The 25075-nt window shown below is 38.3% G+C and overlaps 2 protein-coding genes across 3 annotated transcripts in view; one reads left to right on the top strand and one right to left on the bottom strand.

Annotated features, from left to right (window-relative positions):
* The window catches only part of AKAP7 (A-kinase anchoring protein 7), a 116646-nt gene that overhangs the window by 56932 nt on the left and 34639 nt on the right, over positions 1-25075 (top strand). For both annotated transcript variants that reach the window (XM_080390439.1, XM_080390438.1), the window contains exon 7: positions 8194-8338. In XM_080390439.1, coding sequence (XP_080246565.1) covers positions 8194-8338 — 145 coding nt within the window. The remainder of the gene's footprint in view (positions 1-8193; positions 8339-25075) is intronic.
* Positions 2009-8187, bottom strand: MSH5 (mutS homolog 5). Its single transcript, XM_080390419.1, has 2 exons — positions 5004-8187; positions 2009-4452 (listed from the first exon to the last, which is right to left on the bottom strand). Exon 2 carries the CDS (start codon positions 4449-4451, stop codon positions 2016-2018), a length of 2436 nt encoding a protein of 811 aa, XP_080246545.1. The 5' UTR covers position 4452; positions 5004-8187; the 3' UTR covers positions 2009-2015.

Raw genomic sequence — 25075 nt, 5'->3', positions numbered from 1 at the left:
CCACAGTTCTTTGAATGATAAGAATCTTGGGTTAGTATCATTATCTTCTGTACAAAGAACCTAATGAAACACAATGAAAGAAGCAATTGGAGTTTTGCACTTGAAGGTAACATTTCTATTCCTGCTTCCCTCACTGGCCTGCTGTGTTGCCACAGGTCAGTCACAAACTCTGTTTTTCATTCATCCAGACTGCTGTTTATTTCAGGGCATATTGTGAGGCACGCTTGATAAATGCTGTGTGACATTTGGAGATCCTTTGATAGTGCAGTCCGAACTGCAAATACTGTGAAATGGATTTTGTAAGTAGAAGATGACTGACAGCTAAATTGCTCTGATGGCATCTGCTTAATTAATAAGGAGTACAGTATATCTTTAGAATGTTGTATGTATAATTAATAAAAGAATATATTAGTGAGAAAAGTCCATTTGTATTTATAACACCTGCAAGTGTTGTACAAGGCCTGATTCACTGTTACCATTCAGCTTCAAGGGTAACATCATCAAGGTGCTAGATCCTATTTTGTAGACAGCGTTGTTATGATTGCACAGGAAACAGCAGTAACTGCATGGTTCAGGAATTTATTCCTGTATTTTTTAATGTAAATTGTGTTAAACTTTTGCCACTATCCTAGTTTCATATAAAAATAACATAAGGTACTTATTTTTTAATAAAAATTCCTTCATCATGAAGGAGGAAATTCCACACTGAATCAAACCCAAAGCAGTCTCCGAATTCAGATCTTTTTGATGTGCACTCATGTTCATTTTTTTGCTACCTTCAGCTAGACATACCAGATAAGATGTTTAATACTGATAATTATGAATGTAGTTACTTTTTTCTCATGTAAATTTTCTCTCAATTTATATGACATTAATTTTTTTGCCTTCTTGAAATCAAATGTGGCTGAAGAGAGATTTAGTGTATCTGCTGATGTCTTTTATAGGCCGTACTGTAAGCAGTTACAGCAAGTTTGGCAGTCAGATAATAAGCTATCTAATGTCTCCTCTGTCTTACTTAGATAAGGAATCTCAGGCATTTATCTTACTGCAGGAATGATTATTACTTCTACAGTACTTAGATATCATGTCTCTTCATTAATTTGTTAATTTTTGTTGCATATGCATACATCAGATACTGCGCTCAGTAAAGATCCTCTGCATGTCAAGAGAAGTTAAAGGGAATCCTCCCTTTCTGGTATTATTCCTTTAATGTTAAGTTTTACTCAATACTGGGAAATAGAATATAAAATGTGAATTTCTGTCTTACATTCCTAGTATAGTTTTTGGTTTCCTAGATTTGTAATTTTGCTTTTATTTGTACCCATATGGCATAGATACATAGTTGTACCGTATAGAACCTTACAAGAAGAGGGTGATTCTCAGTAAAACCAAAGCACTTCCTGTTTATCAGTCCTCACTGGTTCTGACCTCCACCATTCTTTTTATAAAAACTCCTGGGATCTCTGGCATTTTGCACAGAAATACTGGTATAAGAAAAGCTGTAGAGCTCATTAAATCCCTTTGTTTTTCTGTTTATCAGCCTCTACATCAGTGGTTTTTATTGTGACAACTGTTACTTGCTGATATAGGAGTCTGAGGCACACACCTAGTTGGAATCTTTGATGCTGATCCTAAAATGGCTGCAGCTATCCCTTTGGCACAATACAAAACAATAAACACTTTGCTTTCACAGTCTTATGAGACCAGCAGAAATGTTTTTTGTGATTTTTTTTTACCATATTTTTTTAATCTGAAGATCTAACAACAGGGGCAGAAAACTGGGTGACCCAACAGCTGGAAGAGGTTCTTAAATTCTCTGTCTTCCTGCTTTCCCACCATTCACCCATTGCAGAGATATGTAACTACAGTACTTATTTTAAACAAGAATAAAGGATGTAACTATAGAGAGTTTGTTACAAGCTAAAGGTAGCGTGAGTCATTGTTCTTTAAATTACCAAACTCTCCTGCTGAACATGGTAGATACAATGTCATCCGTGCATTTACACATGCCCATGTTACAGGACTGAGGCTGCAGAAGCCAGCACCTCGTTACACATGAACTCTTGTAAGTCCACATGGGGATCATCAAGGTCTAGGTGAAGAAACTTTTCCACAACAGACTTGCATTTTTCCATCTGATCTCCTTTTGAAGGATGATCAATACGTTTGATAGCTTTTCCATTACGAATCAGTTCTGACACTTCTACTCCTCTTTCAATAATTTTGGCTGGCATTCCTGCCAGTGCAGCAATGTTGGCAGCATGACTAACAGTGGACAAGCCTGGTTTGATCTGGTAGAAAAATACCAACTCAGCTCCATCTTGGTGGGTCTCCATGGTCAGGTACTCCAGAAGAGGTGTGTCAGGCAGGAGTTCTAGCTGCATTAAACTGTGAAAATTAGTGGAGACAAAGACCTGTGGACACTGTGTTCCTTGACTGATCCAGTGCCTAAGGACAGCGGCCAGGAGGGCCAGGCCATCCAGCGTGTTGGTCCCTTTACCAAACTCATCAATAAGTACCAGGGACCTCTCTGTGGCATTGTTTACTGCCTTGGCAACCTGGTTAAGATCAATCATGAAAGTGGAAAGCCCTACAGAAACTGACTCCCTGCTGTGAATTCTTGTGTAAATCCCATCAATTATGCCAATCTCTGCCTCTGCTGCAGGGACATAACTGCCGATTAGAGCCATAAATACTATGAGACCTACTTGTTTTAAGTAGATGCTCTTTCCAGATGAGTTGGGCCCTGTGATGATCTTTATTCGTCTTGTAGCCTCGCCACTGTTTGCAGGATTGGCCACAAAAGTCTTTGCACATAGTTCCATGAGTGGATGTCTTCCATCCTTGATGTGAAAACCATGGCGGTGAGTAAAGCGTGGCCGGCAGTAGGCGTTCTCCCGAGCCATCACTGCCAGAGCTAGTAGCACATCTAGGTGTGCAGTATGCTCAATCACACTGTTAAGCACTTCAGACTTCTCCAAAATCTTTGTCTGCAGCTGATGCATAATAAGTGTTTCCTGGTCTCTGATCTCACAGTGCAAGTCACCGAGCAGTCTGTCTAGCTCCTTAGTCCTATCACTTCTGTAGTGCAGTTTATCCTCTGACAAGAACATGAAGTCCAAGCCTTCAATTTCAAAGTCACTCTTATCCACCATAGTTGGTAGCCGTGGAATGGAGAGAAGAAACCCAATCAAAGGAATGTAGATCACACAACAGGAGGGGATATGATTGTCCAAGGTCTCCAATTCTTTTCGTGCCACTTCTGTAAGGAAGTCTGACAGTCCCATCAGCTTTCGTTTCTTCGCGTCAATGGTAGGGTCCACATTGGGTTTAACAGTGAAGCGGTTCTCTGAGATGCTGCCTTCAAAGTCCACCACTTTGCTGATTAGACTAGCAATGTAGTGGAGATCATCAGTGAAGACACGTGAAATAGTCTGAAAGAGTTCAATAGTGTTGGGCAGAGAACGACATGTGTCTCTAAGGCACACTGCACTGCATGCTGTCTTATAGAGTGCTTGCCAGTCACTAACTTTTGTGTGGGAAAGAGTCATTCTTTTTAGAATAAGAGGCACGTTTTTAATATTCTTGAGGCAGCCTTGAAGAGTGAGAACTGTTTCATGGTTCTGAGCCAGCAGGAAGTAGTGGATAACATCTAGACGTTTGTTCAGCTCTGTCAAGTTCCGAGTAGGTCGTGTGAGCCACTGTCTCAGCAGTTTTTCTCCCCATTTGCACCTGCAGTGATTTAAAATTCCATATAAACTGAATCCTTCTTTTAATCCACTGGACAGTTTGTACACAGAAGGATGGATATCACTTTTAAATATCTGCAGGACACTGTAAGTATCTTGGTCCATATTCACAGTATCTGACAGCACAAACTTTTTAAAGGCCAATATAGGAACTGCAATAGTGCTTTCTTCGAGCTCAACTCCAATCCTTCTCCTGTCTAGAAACTTAAGGAGTCCCCCGAGGGCTCGTATCATGAGTGGACTCTCAAAAGGGATGACTGAGGACAAGTAGAGAATTTTCTCTGTTGCAGTCATATGAAATGGGATAAATGGAAATTGTCTAGATAGGATCCGTTGCTTGCTGACTTCTAGGCCAAAATCTATGTTGGGAAACAGGACAATTTCTGGTTTTCCTGTATCTTTATCACTAGCACTAGCTGTTAGGTTGGTCAGGAATTTGGCAATGTTCTGGTCCTGTTTTGCACTGGTCACTATGCATTGAGGATTAACTTCCTCAATTACTTTTTGCAGTAGCCTGAGGTCTTCGTTATCAGGTATGTCAGGCATGAAGTAGACTGAGCAATCTTCTGTATCATAGTAAGTAATTGCCAGCTGCCCTGCATACCACAAAACAGACATGTGTGTCTCAGAGTGTTCTTCATCCTCTTGTTCAGGCCCAAGCAATGGTGGCAAAGCACAACTCATGGCTGTTGTGGCACTCATTCTGTTGGAAAAAAAAGATATTTCTATTCACAACTCATCCAAAAAGTCCTGAGAAGTAACTGTAATTGACAACAGTAGGTTAACACTCTTTCAGTCCTATCTAAGAATCTACCAGGAATTAAACATACATGTTACCTGTTCAAGTGAAAAGATGCAGCCAATAACTACAGCCGCCATCTTGCTTCCAAGCAAGGTGTGACTGAGCTCACTACCAGCAATGCTGGAATAGTTTTACAGTTTTTCTTTGTATCCTTTATTTTAGTAAGATAAGTGTGCTCAAATGCCCATAAGTACAGTAATATACATGGACATGTATATCCACATACAGTATCATCCTCCCTCAGAGTTGCGGGACGCCCACATGCACTGACCACAGCTCCTCACAACAATGCAGCACACTGGCTGTCGTTTCAGGGTCCGACCCTGGTGTTTGTGCACCACTACCACATAGTACCAGCTTCTATACAAGTACATAACGTACTGCACCTGGGGTCAACCATACTAAACAGTTTCCTCTGCTGAGTCCACAGTTCCTGTCAGCAACGCACTTACAACCCTCTCCCACTTCTCCGTTCTAGTCACTCTTGTCACCACAGACGGGCATCTCGTCTCGGCTGCTGCATCTCCTTGCAGCCCAAAGTTTTATCTTGACCCCCTTCCCCCCCTCCACGGGCAGGTGCTTGGCGCTCCCCGCGCTCAGGCCTCCCCGCCGCCCCGCTCCTGTCAGGAAGGCGCTGGGCTGTGGTGCTGAGCCTGCCTCCACGGCCACCCTCCCGCCCCGCTGTGCTGCCAGCAGCCGCCCGGGCGCAGGCCTGCCGCAGCCCGCTCCGGTGTAGGGCCCTGCCGTCACGCAGGGAATGGGCACCCTCAACCTCTCCTGCGGCCTTCCGGCTGAAAGGGAAGCACCCCTCTCCGCGGGCCTCCAGCTCCTCCTGCCTGCCCCCGCCCCTGCCCCAGCGGCGGCTAGCTACTTCCCTCCCCGGCCTCCTCAGGCCTGCGCTGAGGGGAAGGGGATACGGTTGGTGGAAGCCCCCGAGCAGCCCTGCCCACTGCCCAGCAAGGGGTGCAAAGCTCTCAAGTATTATTTCCGTGGCCTGCCTTTGCACCGCCTGCCAGTGCTCCAGTGGGACCCATGTCTGTGCCTGCCTGCTGCCAGGCTCCCCAGTGTTTACCTCTTTCACCCATTGCGCCTTCTGCAGTTCACTTAATGAGCTACTAAGAGCAACTGTAAATGACGCCTCACATACTGCCTTGGCCTTCTGGGAGCTGGGTGTGGTGCTGGGAGTCCGGTGTTTTGGCTGTGGGGTCTGGTACATGGAAACTGAAGCTGCTTGCAGGAGAGTGTTGGGCACCTTGCTTTGCACCTGTGTTAAGGCCTGTTGCCACTTGAGCCTGCTGGCCCCTGGTCCCACCAAGAGTGGAACGCTGCCTGGCCACCCGCTGGCTGCAGCCATGGGGACCCGGTGCAGCTGGAGGGTTTAATGGCAGGCTGGGGGTGGCAGGCTGCACCTTCCCTTCCTGCACGCAGAGGAGGCGCAGAGTTAACGAATGTGACTGGGCTACCAAATGCTGTCTCATTGGTGTCCTGCCAGTCTTGCAAGAGGTCCACATGCAATGCCTCTCCAGGCCCACATTACACAGGCACACCCCTTGAGATTATAGCATTACAGTGCTTCCTCAAAGGCAGGTGTCTTTGTCCTCCTTCCAGCACCAAACGCTTCAAAATGGCCTCTCAAGTACTTGTGTTTCTCACCCTCCCCCGATTATAGCATATCTCTATAATCAGCATCTCTGACTTTCCCATGTGGTAACAACTCCCTTTCATCTCTACTGCTCCAGACCCTTTCAGTTAAGAAATGAACCGTGACCTTCCCATGTACCTGCATTGTTTCATCGGTTCATGTCTCATTACAAAAGTGCTCCAGAAATTGGTCCAAGTTACTAAAAATACCAGTTTTCTTGTGGCTGCTTTTCCAAATATATTTCAGTAGTGCATCACAAGCATAACTCAGTTCTTGAGCATTCAGTATTTGATTCACACCTTACTGATCTCTTTTTGACAAGCAACATCCCAACCTCTTGTAATTGTTTTGTTTTTTATTGGAGTATGAGTGGTGATTTTGATCTTTTCCTCATTTCACTCCATGAGTACTCAAGGCTTCACATTTTGACAAGTGTTCTCCTGCATGAAAAGGTCTTTTTTTATTACTGATTGATGGCTAAATGTATTTCAAAGAACTGTGAGCTAAAAAAAACAAAGAATAATGATTTAACTTCAAAATAGCCTTAGTACATAAGGACTAATCTAGCCATAGAGTATCAAATTTTAAATAATGACTGTGAGGATAGAATAAATGTAGACTTCCAAGGAGATTGTGTACCTGAAATGAAAAGCATCCACCACCAGATGTCAACGTTTCAGAGATTAAGGAAATGGAAAGACAAATTTCTCACCTTTGTTAAATTGGACTTTAAGGGACCAAAAGTCTTGATTTAGTAAAGGGGACCAAAAGTCTCTAATAGAGAATCAAATGTGCAGGTACTTAAGCAAAGGGCTTCTGAAGTCAATAATTTTGTACCTAAGTAAAAGCTCAGTAGACATACCAGCATTGAGCCCATCTTGCACATGAGTAGTTGTAAATGAAACACCACAAGAAATGCGTGAGTGTGATGCTCAGATGAGTGGATGAACTGTAAGGGAGGAGACAGTATCTGTCCCCTTTAGGGGTGTCTGGTGAGGGACCTTTTCAGTGTAGAAGGGTATAATAAGAAAAGGAGGAGGCCCTAAACAACACAGAGAAACAAACTTTACCAACATATGATAAAGAAGGCAGTAACGAGCCAAAGCTGGTCAGCCACTCAGGCTAATAAGGGCACGTGGAGTGTGAGGATGTTTATTTCAGTGGGATGTCTGGTTGAGAACCTTGTGAAATGGGACGGTAAGGGAAAGGGGGAAGCCATAAACAAAATATACGGAGACACAAACCTGTCAAATGTAACACACAAAACCAAGAAACAAACCTCATCGGTCACACTAATTGGTGGTCAAGAAGCTGCAGGAAAACCAGGACTTTGCAGCTGCTGGGTGTTGGTGGGTGTTGGTGGGATTGTTCACATGGGTGGGGGATGTGCAGGGGAAGGGGATGAGGGGGAGCAGAAGAGGACTGGACAGAATGGGCTGTAAAAGGGGCTTGTCCTGTGTAAAACTGGGCAGGTGGGCATGCTTGTCTGACTGAGCTGGTGTGCTGGGTGCTGGCTGTTGGGGGCAAATGTCTCTTCCCCAGACTGTGTGTAAGGGATGTGGGTGTTCATTGCCAAACCTCAAGCTGGATCAGCCAGCAAGTGGGGGAACTGTGCGGTGGGTAAGGGGGCCTTGTAATAGCATGCCCAGTGTTCACAGCAAGAATAATTTCCAGTTGCAGGTGCCATGAAGACTTGCAAACTGTGGGAAATTAAAGCAGTTGTAGCATTGTGTATGTCGATTTGTATCCTACAGGACTGAAGAGGGAGGGATAGAAAGGAGGAATAATGACACTTTTATTTCATTGTTTAATATCTGCACCAGACAGTGCTTAACTAAACCAGAAGATTTGGCACATTATTGTTTCAATATTCTTTCTGCATTTTGAAGTATTTTCCATCCTAAATATACCTCTGGGTTAAATGAAAACTATAGGAATTAAATATAAAAATTCAGTCTTCTAGTAGAACGTCTAATTAAATTTTATGTTGCTATTTAAAGGTGAAAAAAATTGACTCAAGCCTGTATGAAGATTTTAAAAGCCATTATTTTGGAGATGAAGTTTTGCACCGCCTAGATCTTTGCTCCATGCTGAAAAAAAAGCAGCCAAATGGTTACTACTACTGTGAGTCTTCTATTGTTTTTGGTAAGTACATCTTCCTTTCCTTCTTACATCATTGTGTCTATAACTTACATGCCTGAAAAGCCATTTTTTCTGGAGTGTACGTTAGGCAATTCTTGTAATAATAGCCTTGGAGTCTGACAGAATTATGTTCTTCAATCTTGGCTCTCCAGGAGCACTGTGCAGTGCTTTTGCTGACAGCTAAAGTTTACTTTCGACTGTCCATCCCCAGAATCCAGTTCCATTTCTCATCCTAAAATGAGTGAGATAAGTGAGATGTATCACTCTCTAGAGCGGCTCATCTCTCTGTTAATGATAGAGACAGCCTGTATGACTAAGTTAGATTAGATGCAGTAATTACAGATCATTAAAGCTAAGTGGAATGTCTCTGGTTTGGCAGAGATGTGACTTTACTTGGACTATATTCATATACAGGGAGAATTTCAGTGGTACAACAGATTTCATAACTGTTCAGAATACCATCAAGACTTTAGACATTTTATGGGCACTTTGCCTAGATTATTACAATACTAGAAATCACAGTTGTTTCCTTCTGCTTCAACTGAACAGAAGCTTCACATGCCTATGATTAATATTCTGGGCTTGTCTTCTCATTTCTGCCACAAGTCATGTATAGTTGGAACTTCAGGTGGTACGCATGGAAGGACTAAGAGACTATGGGATGGATAATGGCTTGTACAATAAACCTTTCTCTGATGGTTAGATCCCAGTAGCTGATAGTGGATCTTGGGGCTGCTACTAGTCATATTAAGGACATGAGTTCAAAACACTCTCAAGTGGAATAACTAGAGAATACTGAGAATTTTTTCTCAAATGTAGTCACACAATTAATCTAGGAATGTATTGTTTGATGTGTTAGGAATATCTTTAAAAATACCATTCCTGAACCTGCAGATCTTTAAGAGATCAGATGACGTGGGAACATGGTCAAGCAGTAATACAGCAAAATGCAAAGTTTTTTATATTAATTGCTTTTTTCATCTGTCCTAATTAGGCTGATTCTTTATATATGTCATGTTAAAGGTGAGTCTCGAAAGACAGGTTTGTAGCAGGGAACAGGTCATGGTGTTTGGCAGCCAGTTTTTATTTCTCTTCTCTGTACTGGTGCAGCTTGGTTTTTAGGTTTCTGGGGTTTGGGGCTTGTTTTGTTTTGTCTTTTTCTGAAGTCATGTCAAAGGTTGCATGTAGTGGTGTTAGAAGACACGGGATACATGAAAAGTTCATGTGAAGATATCACTTTGTCTTTTTTCTTTAGAAATAGAAATTTAGAAAGAGCAAAATGGTTTGGCATGGTGTCAGTGAGCAATAACTGCATCCCAACAAGAATATGGACCGTCTTAATAAAACTTAATAAAGCAAAGTCTTAACTCCGACCTACTTAAGGAAAAGAGAACATCTGTTCTTGTACGGATCCTCTAATAATAGGAAAGAACTGTGAAAAATCTTTTACAAGAAGCCTCAACAATAATATGCTTACTTAAATACTATGGTAAATTTGTTCTTATATACCTTGCAATGTTTCTGAGATTTCTGGTAATAAGCAGTAATATAGAAAAAAAATATGTCCAGAAATCATTCTAACAAGCAAATTATTCAGTGGATCTTATGTTTCTCACTCCAAAGCATACTAGCTTTAGTAATGAAAATATTAATGACCAAGGAATGATCGTATCCTTAGAAAGAAAGAACAAACATGCAATGTCAGGGAAATCTTCGAAGACCATTGCCATCCCAACTAGCTGAATAGAAACGTCTTCACTGGAATCTTTTCTTGAGTGGACAGTTTTAAAGGAAAGCCCTGTCTTCAGCCTTAAGTAACAAGGAGTCTCAAAAAGATGAAAACAACTATTTTTTATCAAGATATATCCTTAAGGAATAAGAAATTTCAAAAAGCCTAAATGATTTTATGATTCTGTGAAGATATGTTATTAAGGACAAAGAAATCTCAAGAATATGAAGACTTTATGAATGTACAATGTCCATCCCCAAATTCTCCAAAACTTTTAAATGTGCGATGAGCATAAAATGAAAGGAAAGCTTCTGATCCAGACACCTCTTCTAGTTAAACTAATTGTGATGGAAAGATCCAAGTTGCAAAAGCTTATAATTGACAGAAATACATGTGAATAATGCATTATACTTTATTTTTTCTAAGCACATACTGTTTTTTTCATAATCATAAAAACTGTGCCTGTTTAATAGGTAGGTTATACCTGGTGCCTCACCTGCTGTTTTTCAGCTGCTTTTCAAGTTCTGGATTGTTTCATTCTTAATGCTACAAAACTGACACTATGTTGGAGACAAAGGGTGTTCATGAACAGTTAGTAATACTTAAAAGTTCCTGTTGTTTGGATTAGCTTTACATAAATACCACTATTAAAATTTAGTGCTGGTTCCAGGACTTCGTGTAGGGCTTTGGTGATGATGTGGTTTCTGCCTTGTGGTAACTTCTTCCCCTATGCTGCAGCATTGCTGGTGGAAGTGCTTACTGGTCTTGAGGACCATTTGAGGATTTAGGATTAAATACTTACACAATGCTTTAGTCAGGCACTTTGCAAATGCTAATTGCTGTTAATGTTTTTGCTTGCATTTAGGGCCACCTTTCTTTAGCTTAGGTAGACCTACAAAACAAATTAAAAGCAGTACAGAAGGAAAAAGAGTAGGACGTCTGTTTAAATCAGTGACAACACTATGGCAAAATACAGACCAGTCAAAATCAAAGTCAGATACATTTATACATATCTATCTATCTATCTATCTATCTAAACATATTATCATATTTATTACCTTGTGTTATGCATGTTTCATAGTTATGTTTATATTTATTATATAACTATATATCTAATGTCTTCTGTAGGTTTGTACATTCAAATATTATTTATGTGCGTCCAAATGCTTAGAGAAAGGAAAATTACAAGATTATTTAACATGGTATAAAATTTTTAATTTGGGTGAAATTGAGGTTCCACTATTCACAAATACACTTAAAAATTATTTTGAAATATTTATCTGATGAAGGAATTTGGTAAATAACTCATTACAAATAAAAACTCTTTAGTAGTCTATGTGGTAGATATTGACAATGTTTTCTCAAAACATTTGTCTAAATCTCTCCTCTTGAACTTGTCTTTTGACTGACATCTCAGAATAGTTAAATGAGATAGTCTTTCAGCTGTCTTTTGAATATGATTCCCATTAAATGGTTTATAACATCAGTTAATCAACTTGTATTCAAAGCAAGAATTAGATGCTTGTTTGGCTTCAACTTAATCCTGATATGACAATGCATAAAGAACTCATGGGAAGTATAATTTTCACAGTCTGAACACCGTTCTTCTCAGAATTATCTTTACATGTGTACTATATCTGGCTTTCTTCAGCCATAGTATTTGAACAGATGTTCCTCACTGATACCACATTAAGAAAATGTAGTATTATTATCCCCACTTTACTCAGTCCTATATTGACATAGAAGCATTGTGCCCAAATACATGCATTTAATTTTGTACATAATATATATTTAACTAAGACCAATAGGAGAAGGAGAACAGCTATATTTGAAAAGTTTAAATGACTCATTTTTTATTTCAGAGAAGAGGAAACTATATTTTAATGAATGTTTAAGAACTCATGTTAAAGTGTTTTAAAATATGATTTGAATAGGTGTTTTAGTAATTAAGATAGCTAGGATATTAAAATAAACACAGGAGGGAGTTAACGCAGTTTTAGTAATACATCAGAAATAATGAAATTTGAAAATTACTTAATACAGACAAAACACTGCATCCAGCTCCTGTTCTTTCTATATGTATGTGTAGTCAAGCAGTTATCTTCTTTCTCTGAAGTGCACAGAAAGTACAAAACCAGAATTTACTTTTTGTTACTTAGAGTTTGCGCCAGAGTTGAGTGTTATGCATCTAATAAGATGAAAGGATCTAGAAAGAGATCAGACTAATGTTAGAAACAGGGATCCATACACAACAAAGAATTGCATACTACCATTGCTAGTAAGTGCCATAACGTGTAATCAGCTTGGTAGCCACACATTTGAAAAACATGTTTAAAAATATGGGAAGCATAGAAAAATTAATATAAATAATGGCAAAGGTGAAACACCTGCTGAGCTCCAGCAATATGCACAGCAGTTAAACAGGCTTTGACAATATGTTACAGAGCAGCATCCACTATCTTCAGCAGAGCCTACAGATCTGCAACAGATTTTCCTGCATCTGCATGGCAGACCTGCAGGGTATGTATTCAGGAGTTAAAATTTGGCATGACAGTGCAATAATGTTCATCTTCCAAGTAGAGCTCAGTTTATTCTTTAAAGCAAACAAAACAGCAGACCAACAAAGTGTCCTCCTTCAGATAACCCACCTCATGGCTGCTGTTGTGTATCACCTCAAATCCCAAAGAAGACCAGTAAATGCTGGAGTAAGTTGAGCTTCTGAATATGTACTCCTTCACCTTTATGTCACGGTGAAGGTGATCAGTAGACCTTCTGACCACCAAAGGGAGCATTATGTAAATCTTCTTACGTTAAATATGCCATTAGCATGAAGTATCTCACTTAAATTTTCAGGATCCCGTCATGAAGTTTTTTGTAGACTTGTTTCAAAGAAAATTTGTTCGTAGTAATATAATGTAAAATGAGATTATGTACACATTAAAGAAAGTTATCACATTCAAAGCTGTATTCAGCCTGTAAACTGTGATAAGGTTCTCTGGAGTGGCCAGTAAGGACAGATTTATATATCACACTTCCCCTGTGCTATCTCTGAGGTAGAAAAACTTAAAGACGTCTGCTCCTTGGTGGACACCACCCAGCAGGTTACTCTTACTTTCTGCACATTCAGAACTCATATATCTGGAATGTGTGCCAAGCTGAAGATTAAAGTGCTATTACAGTTCCACTTAACCCTTGCAATCTAGCAGTAGCAATATGGAAATTAAAATATCAGACTACAAACATCTGTTTTATCTGCATAAAAGCATAATAATAGCGTAAAAGGTAATGCTTCTTGCTGCTGAAATATCTTAAACAGATGCCTTTCTAAGTTGCAAAACATTAGTGGGTCAATTTACATTTCAGTGGAACTATGTACAGGTTTAGTGTCCAGTCAGATGTTGTCATTAAGGTACTTTCTGCAGTCTCTCTGAAATGGGAGACACCTACAGGAAGTCATTCATCCAACCCTAAAATGTTTTGTAAGGCAGGCAAGATCTAAGAGGTGTCTAAGATAGACAAGATGTAGGTCTAAGATACATTACTTGAACAGTTGTTAATATTTGTTAATTAGCTTGCTTGCTAATTTTATATATATTTAAATACGAATTTTCAACTAAATGACAAAAAGATGCATAATATTTGCAGGCTTCACGTTTCTGAGGAAAATCGATAACACTATGGACAGAACATGTTACAAACAAGATTTATTCTTGCCAATTGCTGCTGTTAGGCTATTTGAATCATTTAAGTAACTTGTTAGTTACCTAAACTTTAAATAACCTCGAGTTAGGATTCAGCGGTGCAGTTTATGTTTCCACATTACATTTTACATAGCCAGGCAGCTGCTCAACATCCATGTCTCAAAGAACAAGATGTTCCTGATAGTAGATAGATATAAGAGCTTTCCAGGCTGAAGATAAGTTTAGTCAGCAATAGGTTTGGGGGATACCCACAAAGAAGAAAGAAGTACAGAGGAAAGAAGAGCAGAAGAAAGGGCTCATCTGTACCTGAAACAGAAAACCTATATATGTCACTCTGTGAACTCAAAACAATACTGAGAAGAAATAGAAAACTGAAAATAAAAGAGTTGGAAACCAATTGATAGTTGGATAAGATTGTCAGCATCCCTCAGTTTGCTCTTTTTAAAAAATGCACTTACACTGTCAAGCAAAAAATACAGTAATATTCATTATAAGGGGAGAAGAGGGTTCAAATACGGTCTGCAATATGAAGTTTGCCTAGTTTGTCTGACATCTTTTTAAAGTGGCACCAGCTTTAAGAGAAAGGCTGGCATTTGTCACCTTTAGATGCTCTCCTGCTTCTTTGTCTACAGATGGTTTGACCTAAATGTGATTGATTTTATTTGTACAGCAATTAGACATTTTCTCACATTGGAAACAGCAATAGTAACCAAATAAATGCTGATTTTATTGTCCAGATTCTACATCCTGCAAAATTACATGTATCATGTTGGTTTCTTTTACTCTCCTCCTTAGTTGCATGACAGTGAATCACTTCTTCTAAAATAATGTCATTCTTTGATTTTATCTGTTATCTGTCCTTTTTTCCTCTTGTTCTGTAATTTCAAAATACTCCTAGGTCTGTTTCTTTCACTTCTTGATTTTTCTTTCCTTGATAGTCTATTTGTAGGGTAGCTTCTACTTTCTCCACTCTGTTAGGTTGTGAATAACTGCTCTTAAGTTTTTTGCATATCTATGGCCCTCTTCTCAAATTTTAATTATTAATATGGCAGTCATACTGCTTTTGGATAAAAATGTCTTGGGCAGCTTCCCGGGACTATTTCTTAACATTCAAAATTAGTAATTAATTCACTGTTTGTGTTGAGTTTGTCCACATCCACTGCGATTTTGTGCATGCAGTATGCTTAGTAACTTTGCCTACATAAAAAGGAGCAGGTACTGTGTGCTTATCAGCAAAGTCTTCCCATAAAGCACTATTTCTTAGCAATCTCACGTGGTAGAATATTGACTTATAAAAATTATTCTTTTAAACACTGCAGAGAAACACTCACATTTTAGCTATTTATTAAGTTAGAAACCAGGCTTTTTATGGACAGTGACTAGAGAGTGGTGATCCAATGATTTCTTACACACATCAGATCTTTTCCATTCACTGCTGAGGACAGAATGGTCCCCTATTGATTCCTTTTAATTAGTCCTACATTAGAACTTGATAGATATTCTCTTTAGCTGTAGCAACATATCTGATTTTATATCACTACAATGCATAGTTTCTTCTTCTGTATTTGGTTATTTTCTGCTATTGAAACATTGACCATTAGTATAGCAATTTTCGTAATGAAATAGCATATTTATATTAATTTTGTAATGGTAGTTATAACTTAAAAACTCTATTGATACATTCTGTGTGTGGATAAGGAGGAGAAGAAGCTGACAGAGAGGGAAATAACCAATATAAATATGGTTTGAAAGTGGAAATTTTCATTTTGGAATAATATTTTATTGTTTTGAGGGCAAGTTCTAATGTCCCTGACTTTGAGATTTAATGTTGTGAAATGTGTAACAAACTTTTCATTAGAAAGTGACAGGGAGCTTCAAAAACAGGAACATGATGTTTAGAATTCAATCATTCATCTCCTAATACTGAAAGTAAGTAAAACCTCATCACCTCTGTGACTCTGTGATTATGAGGTATGTAGTATTTGCTTTATTGTACAGGGTAATTTTTGCAATTTTATTTAAAAATGCCATAATGTAATTCTATGCAAAAGGCTATTGTTCTTTTATTTTTCAAGAAAAAGGTGTTTGAAGTAGTGACGTGTTTTCATGCCAGAGCTGTTATCAGTAGCTGAAAGTGAAAATAAGATTTTCCACAAATGACTTTCAAAAATATGTGCAGACAATGGGATAAAATTGATGAAGCAAATATCTGACAGGAAAGCATAAAAGCATATTTGACATCAGTAAGCATGTGATTCATGACTGAAAATTTGCTTGAGTATATAAAAAGACAGAATTGATTTTTCACAACATAACATAGGATGCTACAAAATATGAATTAATAACATCCAGCAGCTTTTTTGTATGTTTGGTATTTCTGCTTTAAATACATTTTTCCTCAAGCAGACTTTGGTGTCCAAAGAACTAATTTATTCCTAAATTTAATAGATTAAAAATACATTGAAAATTGCAAAAAGTAAACAGAGCACCTAGGAGGTGAGGAATAAATGAAATATATAATATTCTTTCATTGAATAGATAAGTAAAAGGTAATTGCTTTTAAATCTTAAAATTTTCCTAGCTAGCATGTTACTTTTGTTAGTATGTATTTATTGTATAGTGTTAACATCAAATGGAAGGTATGTTTGATTTACCATAATTAAATTAAGTTCTTCTGCAGTTCCTTTGAGGAGTGGTTTTCAGTAGTTTGAAGGACATGGAGTGAAAAGAAAACCAATCTTCTGTTGTTTAAATGCTACTATTTTCCAGTTAGTGTAGATCTGAAGAGCTTTTCCAGTATGCTGCATGGTTACACAGAGAGAGACTACTATGCTTCCTACCTGATCCCTGTGAAGTATTCTAAACTAAGATGTGGTTGCAGATCAGTAGAGATCTGTACTTCAGGGAAAATACAAACACTGACATAAAAATGTAGTTGTTGAGGAAAAGGGTTTGTTATGCTTAATACCACAACTTACATTTATCTTTCAGAATAGTACTCAGCAATTAATAGAAACAGGTAATAATTTCATTTCCAGTAGTTTTCTTATTCTAGACTGGACATAAAATATTTTTGAAGCCCCTAGTATTTGTAAAAGTAGTTTCTTTTCAGTGGAAATACTTTCAAGATAAAAATGTGACAGTTTTTAAAGAAGCTTTGTTAATGTGGCATATAGTGTCATTTCTTGTTTCCTAGAAAGCAGCAATGCACCATTTCTTATGGAAGCAGTAGACTGTAAGAGCAAGATTACATCTACCACAAGATAAAACATGACATTATTGTCTTTAACAGCAGCCTGCCAAATTACTTGGAAGTTTTAATTTGTTCTTAAGCACATCAGAAAGGGCCATCATAATATCTGCTGAATACATAGTATGTGATCTTTGATTTTTCAAATGAAGATCAAATATTTAAGATCTGAATTAAGATTTAATGACAGGAGAGAAATCTGAACCACCCCTCTGTTTATAGGACAGTTAGACAGAGCTGTTGGGTATGAACAGTTGGAGGGTGTCACTCAGGCAGTATAGAGAACTTTCTTGGAGGGTGAACATACAATTCAAAAAAAATGTTGCCTTATTACCTTATTAGGTGAAAAGTTTTGATTTCTTCTTAGTGAAGTATGCCTGAGTCTGCATGTGGGCCCTTATTTGTCAGCTATCCAGCTGGGGACAGTCTAGCACTGTGCTTAATCCCCCTGCACCACAGCTTGAAAATCTACCAGAGGACATGGGTTATAATTGAATCACTGTAAGCAGAATGGTGCCAAACCTTGCAATTTACAACCAATAATAAATGGCTGAGCAGTGCATAAGAAATAACTTTTTTACACTGCCTTTTATGCTATGTGAGTGTTCCTGCTCTGTTCCGTTACAAAATTAAATGTGTTAACCATCCGTGACTTAATTTATCTGGTATTACTTTAGTTGTTTTAGGTACCGTGCTTGCTTGTGCTGTGGAACTGACAAGGAGCATACAGGATCAGGTAGAGATGGCAATGCTTAATGAAGGCATTCCTGCTGCCTCTCAAGTGTTGGCTGCTGTCTCTAGGCTGATACAATAGTGTTTAGCTATGTACTAATTTCAACATAAGCATCGGTAGGTCAGGAGACTTAGATGCCCAAAGCTGTGGTGCCAGGCCTAGGTCAAACATGCATATATACTCATACTTATTAGACATACCTACAGACAGTTGAAGTTAGGCTTCCCATTAAGTTTCTAAACATGTCTACACTGTATTTTCTAAGTCAGTATAGATTCACACCACTTGCATTCTGAGCAGGTATCTGGGTGTATGTGGTTGGCATAGTGCTGAGTTTGACAGCTGGAGCTGGTACCACAGATTCTGCTCACCTGGATTAGGGTCAGCAGTGGGTATGGGAAGAATGAGCTCCTCTTGTCCTCTCTGGACTGCATGGTTTTACTTTAGGTGAATAACTTGATTTCTGAAGTGCTGAGACACCACAGTTGACCCTTTGGCACATACTTTTAGAAACCTCTGCTTTAACTTTGTGTTTTGCAAAGAGCAGATTTGTCTTAAAGAATTCTGAGTAACCATCCACAGCCTATGGATTACAGCAGAAAGTAATTGCTGACTGAAGACTGTTTAAAAACCTTTTACCTTTGAAATCATGTATTTAGGTAAACAGTAAAAATGCCACAATTGCATTTTAATACCTAAGTACTGTTTCCATAGCTTGCTTATTTTTAAAAAATGTTTAAGGTGTTTTCAATCAGAAACCCTAGATACTGGACTTTATTGCTTTAATCAAGAGAACAAACAAAAGGCTTTCTTACATGTAAAACTGTTCCTAATTAAAACCACTTGGAAAGTGGGTCAAGCTGAACAGGAACAAAGCACTCTTATTCCAAAATAAGCATGTTCATGTATGGAATTATTCAGAAACAGCTCAATACTTTGAAATTCCCAGCCAGTGTTAATCTGTCTTATCTTTCACATGCAGGCAAGCCCTATAGTCTTCCTTCCCCATTCCTGTCTATCTATTGCAAACACAAACCAAACTGGATGTTAAAAATTTACATCACTTGATTAGCATGTTACACCGCCTTTGGCAGAAGAGGAGACTGGTTAGTGTATCTTAGAAACGTTATTTTCACATGAAAATAAGTAAAAGCTATCATTATTTTACATAGTAAATATACCTACTTATGGATGTACTGTTTTAGAAGCATAAGTTGAATTCTTTGTGATTTTTATTATTGGTGAATTCTGTTTTCTATGTATTGTTAATTTCCTTTCCTGAGATATTACCCAAGATGTAGAGATGCTAATTTCCAAGTATCTCAGTTAGCATCCATAGTATGGATTAGCTGGTACCTCAGTCATTTACATCTTCCAGTTATCTAGTCAGACCTTCTCAGATACATTTTTTCTCTTCAGAAATATACAGAACATCTGCCTTACCTTTCTTCATAATTCGTTACCCAGATTGGGTTCCATGTACTTAGTTGTTATTTATATTCTTGAGGATATCTTTTCTTAATTTTGAAGAACACAAAATACATGAAGGCATACTGGTTCTCCAAATTGAGTTTAGAATATTATAGTACAATTCCTTCTATACAAGCATAACAAACATGCATTTCAAAGTAAACCTAAATCCGTAATTTGAAATACAGATGTGTAAATTCTAATGCCTTGGTTGTTTTTAAACTAATAGAAATAATTTCCTGATAAACAGTCATCTGTGGTTTTACTGCTTCTCTATATTATGGGGGCTTTTTTGGTTTGTATTGCCAATTTTCACCATGATGCTGTAGTTATTCAGGTTTCTTATGAGAAACAAAGGCTAAGAAGTTTTAAAAATTGAGTTATTTCTGATTGTTTATCTGCCCTTTGATTTTAAACTCTCCAATTGCTTTCAGCCCTTTTTTCACATCATTCCTAATTTGGGACTTCAATGGTATAGGGCCATTGGTGGCAAGGCTTGCAGTGAAATTCTAAGGAAAATAACATTATTTTGGGAGAATATTACTCTGTAGTAGGGTAGATTTAAAGGGAAAAATTATACAGTAAAGTGCAATAGTAGAGTACAAAATATTTTTAATATTTGTGTATTTTTGAGCTTCTACTTAGCATTCCTCTTGTCTGTACTGTAGCTGTGTTGCAATGCTCAAACACATGGAATTAGTCAGCTGCATATATTTCATAAGTTTGTCTTCTGTAGTGGTAGCTATTCTGACTATTGCTTTTTTTATTTGAAGACTTATGTCTTGATTGGTTTATTTAATTTAATGGAAGAATCTGTAAGGGGTTGTATTCTTTCACATATATACATCTTTTCAATGTAAATTTATGTCACAGCACTAGCAAAACTATCAAGCTGCAACAAGGTCTTTTACCATCTCATACCAACATACTCTTCATGCCTGTCCCTCCACTGCCTTCTCCTGGTCTCTCCTCACCCAGGGCACTTGTTCTCTCTTCTCTCTGCTTCTTCCTCCTCTCCTCCTTAGCTGCTCCCTCTCCATTGGCTGCCCAACCTCTTAACAGAACCAGCCAGACCTGCACCTTATCTACATCGGCCAGCCCACAGTTGTATATTATCAATGCTGATTAACCCAGCTTCATTCCTTTACAAGTTTATATTTGTATGAATTCAAATCAGTGTGATTATATTAATAACTTTGTCCTATTAGTGCAATTGTAGTAAGAATTCTCCCTATAGACTCTCTCTTAAGGGCAGTTTTCCAAACAGATTTTGGTCCACAGTCTTTTGTGCCATGAGATATAATACAGGGGCTGAACGTATGTTATCTACCTGACCAAAAAGTGCATTTAATAGATGTATTATGTTGACAAGTCCTGCTTTTTATATTAAAGGAGGGGTTTGTTAAAAGTCTTTGTGTATAAAGAAAACTTTGAAGTCCAAGAAAGGTTGTAAGTGAGTATCTTTTGTAGGAATTTGGCCCCAGAATTAGATACCTTCATTTCCAGTTGCGTGCAGCATCCAGTATCTCAGAGCAGAATCAAGAAATTGCAGGCTGAACAGAGTGCTGTGTTGAAAAAGCCAATGGGAAATACCCAGCAAAGAACTACATCAACATCTCTCTGTCTTACTTTGATTTTTGAGATAGCCATCACATCCTACTAGGATCCAAAGCCCACTATCCTGTGCTGATGAGATACTTAAATCAGGTTTCACTTTTTTATTTTAAAGAGGAAATACTTATTACATACACAGTTTGGTTACAATTCCCACTAAAATTAGACATAGGGTTTTTTCTTCCCCCAGCTTGGGGGAATGCAAGCCACTGAAGGCTGGAAAAGCCACAACCAGTAGCTTAGCATGGAAGCAGAATGGTGCACCTGTGTTCTTCAAGGAGCTTCTCCTGAGCAGCAAAGAATTCAGAACTCACAGAGACAAGAAATGAACTCCCCCTGCCCCAAGTCAAGCTCTGTAATACTGTGATTATTTCTTGGAGTGTCTAGTCTTACGGAGGTCACAGGGACAATGTTAAAATGCCCACTGTGGGCATAAATCAACCTCGTGACTGATTTAGGAAAGGGAGTGTCCAGTGCCTGGATCGTAAACAGATGAAGCCCAGGCTGCTCTGAACATGACTACTACTAATGCTGGACAATAGTAGAATATGTGGGGTTTATTGAGTTTTTGAATGCAAACATATCAGCCCTGTCTAAATGCTGTTTGGTGTTTGTCTGGTTTTGGTATTCATTAGAGATAAATTATCAGTATATAGGGTTGGTACATATATATGTTTTTCTGTGTGTGTTTGCATGCTTGTCTATATGCACATGCATGCATGTCTGCATAGCATAACTCCTGGTATTTACTTTACTGGGAGGTAGTGCAAAACATTCCTTTTAAGCAGCTCTTTTCTTACTGGAAACCTTTTAATCAATTTAGCCACAGAAGTGGGTGGGGTTCGCATGGAAGAGGTTAAGAAGAAGCACACTAGAAAAGCATTGAATAAATGTGGGTTTGGACAGCCTTTGACTATGGGAGTCATAGGGTACCTTGACATATATCAAAGCTGCTTCCTACCAGTTGCATAGTAGATTCCCCATGATAAGCTTTGGGCTGAGTACAGCCCAGATATTTGTTTTCTCATGCATTGTTAGTATTCATTGAAATTCTCCTTTTCTTTGGAAATAGTTCTGAGAGTCTCATACACTGACATATTTATGAATGTCCATTTAAAGGAACATCTTTTTTGATTGTTGCATGTTGTTATCTTTGTATGTGACCTCATTTTTCAAGCTGTGCTGTCTTTCACATTCTTGCACAAAAGCTTCATTAGCACTTTAAAAGCTCATATTTAACATTTTACTTAAAGAAATAAATCCTATTTTATTTCAAGCTTTGGAACAGGCTTCCTAGAGAGGCAGAAGAATCACCATCCCTGGAAGTGTTTAAAAAAAACATAGATAGGGTGCTTAGGGACATGGTTTAGTGATGGACTTGGCAGTCCTGGGCTAACAGTTGGACTTTATGCTCTTCAGAGTCTTTTCCAACCTAAACAATTCTATGATTTATTAATTAGTATAAATCAGCAATTTGAAAATCAGAGCAGATACTGAAGGTGTAACCATTGATTTGTCCTATCTCCAAAACATGTTTGTCAGTGCTAAGGATGAAAACAAATGCATTTTTCCCTTCTCTAGAAAGGAAACACAGTTGTAGTTTGTACAGTACACAAATTTTATGGAAATAAACAGAATCCAGAGCAAAGAACAGGAACACTTTTACTTCTTTTAAAGCCTGCTTATACATGAACGCATTTTGTAAAGAAATTTTTTTCAGTACATTGAGGAAGGGAGAAAAAATTTGTTACTTCACATGGTAGACATTGTATCCTCTTCTTGTTCTGACAGCAAATGTAGAATCCCCCTTTTTTGACCTTTATAAATAATCACGGTGTCCTTGGAGTAAAGGAACATGTAGGAATACCACTCAGTTACACTTGAAGTTTGGGTTAAGATGGATAACACATACTGCAATATACCTATACCAATTAGTTGTCAATGTCTGGCTTCTCATGGAGTCTGTAATGGGTCACAGGTTCTCCCGCTTGTCTCAGCTATGTTGGGCACCACTTGCTGTAGCCAGAGTCTCTAACATTACCTCACATGGGGCACCAATTGTTGCAGCACAAACAAACCAGCAGTCTGCACCAAGGCTTTTACCATCAGTTAGATTCTGCTATCCATGATGTTTCCCCTTCCTCCACAAACCACCCTCCCCTCCTCAGGGCTATTTAACCACTTTGCAGGAACAAGCTACAGCTGCCCATCATCCATGTCAATCAACCCACTGCCTTCAGTGCAAGGCCACAGCTGTGTTATTATCAATGCTAATCAACCCACTGCCTTCATTCCTCTACAAGTTACTTATGTTTTACTTGGTTAATATAGGCATAGGCATCAGTCAAAGCTCCCAATTATTGAATTCCTTTAAAAAATGAATTTTTTTTTTCAAAATGATACAATTTTTGTACAATAGAATAGGTATTCATATATGAAACTAAAATTCCAGAACACACTTCCCTTGTAGTTATGAATAGTAAAACCTAAGATGGAAAGATAATAAGCACGTTTCCAGATAAAGATACAAATAAGTCTTCTAGGCCTATTGCTAGCTGGTGTTTTTTGAGAACTTCCCAGTAAATCACTTCTAGCTGTTAGCTCACTTTTGACTCCATAGATTTCTAGGAGAACTTCCAGAGTATGCACTTTCAGTGCAGATTTTTATTAATTAGATACCACTTCTATATCTTTTCATGGAGATATGATAGAAGATCATAATACACAAGCTTTACTTCACTTGTTTGTACTTTTTACTTCTTCCCAGTATACACAATTCAGATTAATTGTCAATACTTTTATACATAATGACTTACAAAATAACTTACTGATTTGAGTATATTTGAAAATGTGTGTATTTTAATTTTAAATCTGTAAGTGCATTTTGTTTATGTTGAATCTCTGGTATAATTAGGTTTACATGATTTTAGTGAACTCTAATATTTTATCTTATCTGTAATTGGAGGCAGAACTATTTGTTTAAATCAATATTAAAATTAGGAGGTGGTTGGTCTGTAGCAAAAGAATGGCTGGGTTTTGGTAGAAGTTTCTGTTAACTTTGGGGCTGGACATGATTTTTGTGTTACTTAGTTTTTTTCTAAGGATATAACAAGAATCTGTGTGTGACTAACCAAAAGGAGTTTAGTTCACAGTCATCTGAGAAAGCAAAAGCTGGCTGGCATTCCCAGTTCTCCTTTCCGAGTTTTCTCTGCTTTGGTCTCAAGAAAACCTTGGAGCATAATGCCATGAGAAATGAGTCAGTGTTACTGCCTGTCCCAGGCTTTTAGTAGAGACTATCTGGCATTTCACGATGATGAATCCAATAGATTCTCGCACAGGCAGCTGTAGCAGGGTAATGCCTATTAAAATTACACCAACAGTTATCCAACTTTCAATCCTTTGGTAGTGTGTTTATGGTGTGTTGGTAGAGCATATGCTAAGGGGTCACATGCAAGTGATAAATGCAGGTCATTTATTACACTTGCTGCAAAGATACGTTAGTAATGAATGCATTTTTTGTGCCTGTTTCTGAGAATGAACATTTCAAATTCCCTGCTGGTTTTCGTTTCCTTTTCATGAATTAAAAGAGCAGGAAGAAAAATTGTAAAAGGAAAAAAGCAGCTTCTTAAAATACAGTCAATAAGTGATTGCTAGACTAATTGTTTACGATATTCTAGAATGCGTGGGCTAGATCCCGAAATATTTTCCATTGCCCCATTTCTGTCTTCTTATGACTGAGAACAGAGTTGTTCCTGAAATAATTTTGTTTTAACTGGTATACTCAGAGCAGAGCTTAACAGTTTAGCGCGTTTGCCATTTGCAAAAGGTTATACTCCATGTATCAGTTTTAGCTGGCATACGTACAGGCTTAACCTTGTACATACTGCTTTAAATTACATTGTACAGATGAAAGCCATGGTGCTGCACATAAATCAGATAATTCAAACAAGAGGGCAGCCTGAAGGGTACGTACTTGATTTCTGTTTGAAACTCAGGGTGGAGACTGCTCTCTGAAAAATAGCTGTTGAAGCTGCATGAAGTATGAAACCAGAGATGGTTCCATAGTCCAGCCTTATCTCTGCTATAGTGTGGGCTGTTAGCCCACCTGGCCCTTTGCTGAGTAGAATGGGTTTAGATAAGCTGAAAAGATGATGTTCTCACAGGTGCATGGTGCAGGTGGTGGAGTATTTTGCCTACTGCCAGTGGTCAAAGCCCTGGAAATGGTAGAGAATTAACTGCTTGG

This window comes from Falco punctatus (genome assembly GCF_963210335.1).
Source record: "Falco punctatus genome assembly, chromosome: 5".
Lineage (NCBI taxonomy): Eukaryota > Metazoa > Chordata > Aves > Falconiformes > Falconidae > Falco > Falco punctatus.
Note: the sequence above shows the minus strand (reverse complement) of the source record. Positions and strands in the feature narration are given on the sequence as shown.

What these genes read in the sequence shown, in the direction of transcription:
- MSH5 (XM_080390419.1), bottom strand. Translation starts at nt 4,451, where the DNA reads ATGAGTGCCACAACAGCCATGAGTTGTGCTTTGCCACCATTGCTTGGG.